The sequence below is a fragment of the Carex rostrata genome, chromosome 11, assembly GCF_964058835.1.
Source record: "Carex rostrata chromosome 11, lpCarRost1.2, whole genome shotgun sequence".
Taxonomy (NCBI): domain Eukaryota; kingdom Viridiplantae; phylum Streptophyta; class Magnoliopsida; order Poales; family Cyperaceae; genus Carex; species Carex rostrata.
This window is the reverse complement of record NC_135928.1, coordinates 9,618,719-9,622,867: the sequence shown is the minus strand read 5'-3', so window position 1 is coordinate 9,622,867 and position 4,149 is coordinate 9,618,719. Positions and strand designations below refer to the sequence as shown.

The window sequence follows — 4,149 nt, the reverse complement described above, 5'->3', positions numbered from 1 at the left end:
CTACTACAAAAGTACTAATAAAAACAATCGCGTATGGTAGCGTGTGAGTATTCGTATCCACAAAATAAAATTACTCGACCACTATGTGATTTTTTTTTTTTTTTGAGAGAAAGGAGCACTGTGTGAAAATTCACTGTCCATTGTTTATAAACCTTTGTTATATATAATTAATTATCAAAGAAGATGAACCCCACCAATAATATTTTTATCCAAGAGATATGGATTAGAAATATATATATATAATTTGTACCTACGTAGGGACCACACTCCCCTCCGTGCACTTAACTGTCAAAAGGTATGTAGAACACCATTCTCTATATAAGCACCCATAATATATCCAAGTTCTAAAAATTTCAAGTTCTTTTGCCCCTTTCATATATAGTAATTGTTGCGTGATTGAGAAAAATAAATCTCAAATAATTATAATGGGATTGAGAGACCTAGAGTCTACTCTACCCCCGGGTTTTCGGTTTTATCCTAGTGATGAAGAATTGGTGTGCCATTATTTGTACAAGAAAATAGCTAATGAGAGGAACTCTCAAGGAACCATGGTTGAAGTTGATCTCCATACCAGAGAACCATGGGAGCTTCCAGGTAGGCACACTATCAGTTGATTTTCATGGTTTTCTTTCGGTTTCAATTATCGGTACCATCAATGCATGCATATCTTCAAAATTACAATATAATTAAGCATGAAATTAAAATTTGTTCTTTACAAGGTAACTTCAAATATAAAAGTTGGCGTATGTGTACAAAGAAAACTCAAAATAATTTGCAAGAAGCTATATATATAGCAAAACAAATTTAATTGTTCCAACGTCATGAATAAAAATGATTGTTTAGGGGATCTTTAGTTTGTATGCACTTAGTCACAATCTTTGTTTACCATGATAATCAGCTTTTCTAATTAGTCTTCAATTCTAGATTGTATGACAAATATATATATTTCGGTTGGAAAACAGTATATTATGTACATAATCATATGCATGGTATATATATATATATAATATAATATAATATTGAAGTACAACACATATTTGATTCCAATGCTGTCAACCTCCAAAATTTCACGGGAGCAATAGTAGCACTCATTGTCTTCTAGTTACCACATTCTTGTCTCATGTATGATGTTACATCGATCACACACAAAATTACAAAATTATATACATATAAGACATAATAATAAACATATATAGGATAAGCTTCCTAAATAACAGCTAGCCATGACAGCACTTCTTAGATTAAAATGAAGAGATGTTAAATAGAAAAATAAATGTACAAGCGTGTTGCTTGATAGTTAGATAACTTGATAACTTACCTTTTGATTCTTATTTCATGGTAAAAAGAAGGATATGAAAGCGTGTTGCTAGGTTTGATATAACAATCATTTCATGGTACAAGCGTGTTGCTAGGTTTGATATAACAATCATTTCATGGTACAAGCGTGTTGCTAGGTTTGATATAACAATTTCAGAAAAAAAAATATCAAATAAAAATATTGCCCAAATTATATTAATATTAGCATTTTTGAGGATTGCAAGAAATATAAATTAGCATTACCTGACATATTTGACAAATATAATTTCAGAGGTGGCCAAGCTGACAGCAAATGATTGGTACTTCTTTAGCTTTAGAGACCGCAAGTACGCAACGGGTTCCCGCACAAACCGTGCAACCAAGTCTGGGTATTGGAAGGCAACTGGAAAAGATCGAATGATCAATAACCCCGCAACGAGTGAACCAGTTGGTATGAGAAAGACGCTTGTGTTCTACCAAGGAAGGGCCCCCAACGGTGTTAAGACGGGTTGGGTCATGCATGAATTTCGCCTTGAAACACCTCATTTGCCTCCAAAGGTATATATTCCACTTATCATACAAACATTCCATATGCATGAGAACTAATTTCTCATCAAAAGTTCAATTTTATAATAACTAAAATTTCTACAATAATATTATAAGATAATAAATATATATGACTAGTTTCCTGTAAAGAATCTATTGCCACTATACTGGAATAATATTTATTTTAGTTTATAGAACTAATGCCTTGAGCAAGTAAATGTAGAAAAAAGAATTCCTATTTTGAATTGATACCACACTTCCCTTGACGGAATTTAATTGTGGTAAAAACTTTTTTTTTTTGAAAGATGAGGTTCAAGCTATTAATTAAGAACCAGATCTTGCAACTATTTAGTAACACTGTGTTTTAACCTAAAATATCTAGCATAAACAATTCACATAATTGTGCACACACACCACTTATTTGTTTCAACTGGTACAAATGCAGGAGGATTGGGTTCTTTGTAGAGTTTTCCAAAAGAAGAAAGGAGAGAGTGAGCACGACACTGCTAGCCCCACCTCTCATACACCCAGCTCATACAATCCAATGGTAGACCAAAGCACTCTAATGATCAATGATTTCTGTGACCAGATAAGTTTAGGCTTTCCAACAGAAGAATTACATCAGGTTGGAGGAGGTGCATCTAACACTTTTCTAAATATGCCTATGTTTCAACATGACTGTAACATTTTTGACACAGCACATGAGTTCAACAGTGCACCAATGATGGGTCTGAATTCCAAGTCTGGCTGTGGCAGTAGTACTGGAACAAATGATCATGGGTTTTATTATGATATGAACACTAACCTAGATAGCACATGGTACCCAATGTGGCAGGGTTAGGAAACATTAATTCACAGGTTATGATAGAAGTAAAAGTGTATTATATATATATATATTTTTTCTTTCAAAGGTAGTGAAGTTGTTTAGGGTAGGTGTGGTAGCCAAGTTTGGCCTTTGTGAGGTTTTAAGGTTGTAAATAATCAGTAGTGAATAGAGATCCTGGTTGGTGCAGGTGTTGTTAAATTGTAAATATGACAAGGGGAATAAATATATATATATATATATATTGAATGTAAAGATTTGTTCAAAATTTAAATAAGTATTATGATCATTTTCAAAAGCTTAATTATTTTTGTAATATTTGACAGACAAAATGATCTTTGCATCCAGTCTCATTTTATAGTAAGATGGTTTTCTCTTTTTCTTTGAGCGGGAAAAGATGAATGATGAGGGGGGTTCATAGAAAGTCATATGAAGAAGTGCTGGGCCTGATGGGCTATGCAGAATATGGGCCTCAATCGATGAATAAGTCTGTTAGCAGGATTTGGGCCCAAGAATTTTAACCCAAATAAATGATGCGCTGCACCAGTTGCTGGTAGTAATAGTATAATGGACCTGTCGCTTTAATAAAAAAACAAAACAAAAAACAGTATAATGGACCTTTCTTTGGGTCAGCCTTGTTGTACTCATATATTCTAATTACAACAAGGTTAATAATGAGTTTGGCTAGTATAACATCAGTGTCATTTCAACCTATATAACACCAACTCTAAAATCTATCAAATCGACTTTAAACGGTGAATCCAAACCGTTCAAACCGATCTACTTTATTAGTTGTGCATTTACATGCAAAATTTATAACTTTTCGAATTTATTTAGTATTAAGTCAAGCGGTCAAATATGTGAGTTTTTAAGTTAATTTTAATACATTCATTTTTCAATATTTTTACCGCTTGATTTGATACTAAAATAACTCAAAAATATAAAAAAAAAAATTGTATGTAAACGCATCACTCATAATGTAAATCGGTTTGAACGGTTTGGATTAGTCGTTCGAAGTCGATTTGATAGGTTTTAGAGTTGGTGTTATATAGGCTAAAATGACACTAATGTTATATTAGCCAAACTCGTTAATAATGAGTTCAGCTAGTATAACATCGGTACTATATGATATTAATTTTAAAAATTTATTTGATAGATTTCAAATGATGAATCTAAACCATTCAAACCGAGGTACTTCATTAGTTGTGCGTTTATATGCAAAATTTATAATTTTTTGAATTTATTTAATATCAAGTCAAGCGGTCAAATGTGAGAGTTTTTAAGTTAATTTTATTGCATTGATTTTCAATTTTTTTTTACCGCTTGACTTGAAACTAAAATAACTCGAAAAAAAATAAAAAATGTGCATGTAAACACGTACATCACTCATACAATAAATCGGTTTGAATGGTTTGGATTAGTGGTTTGAAGTCTATCTAATAAATTTTGAAAATTATGTCATATGACACCGATGTTATACTAAC

General features: G+C 32.1%; 1 protein-coding gene across 1 annotated transcript; it reads left to right on the top strand.

Moving 5' to 3' along the window:
- The first annotated feature begins 361 nt into the window (after positions 1–361).
- LOC144562136 (NAC domain-containing protein 21/22-like) lies at positions 362–2,920 on the top strand. Its single transcript, XM_078311294.1, has 3 exons — positions 362–594; positions 1,589–1,854; positions 2,288–2,920. The coding sequence occupies exons 1-3, from the start codon at positions 426–428 to the stop codon at positions 2,681–2,683; spliced, it is 831 nt and encodes a 276-aa protein (XP_078167420.1). The 5' UTR covers positions 362–425; the 3' UTR covers positions 2,684–2,920.
- The last annotated feature ends 1,229 nt before the right edge of the window (positions 2,921–4,149 follow it).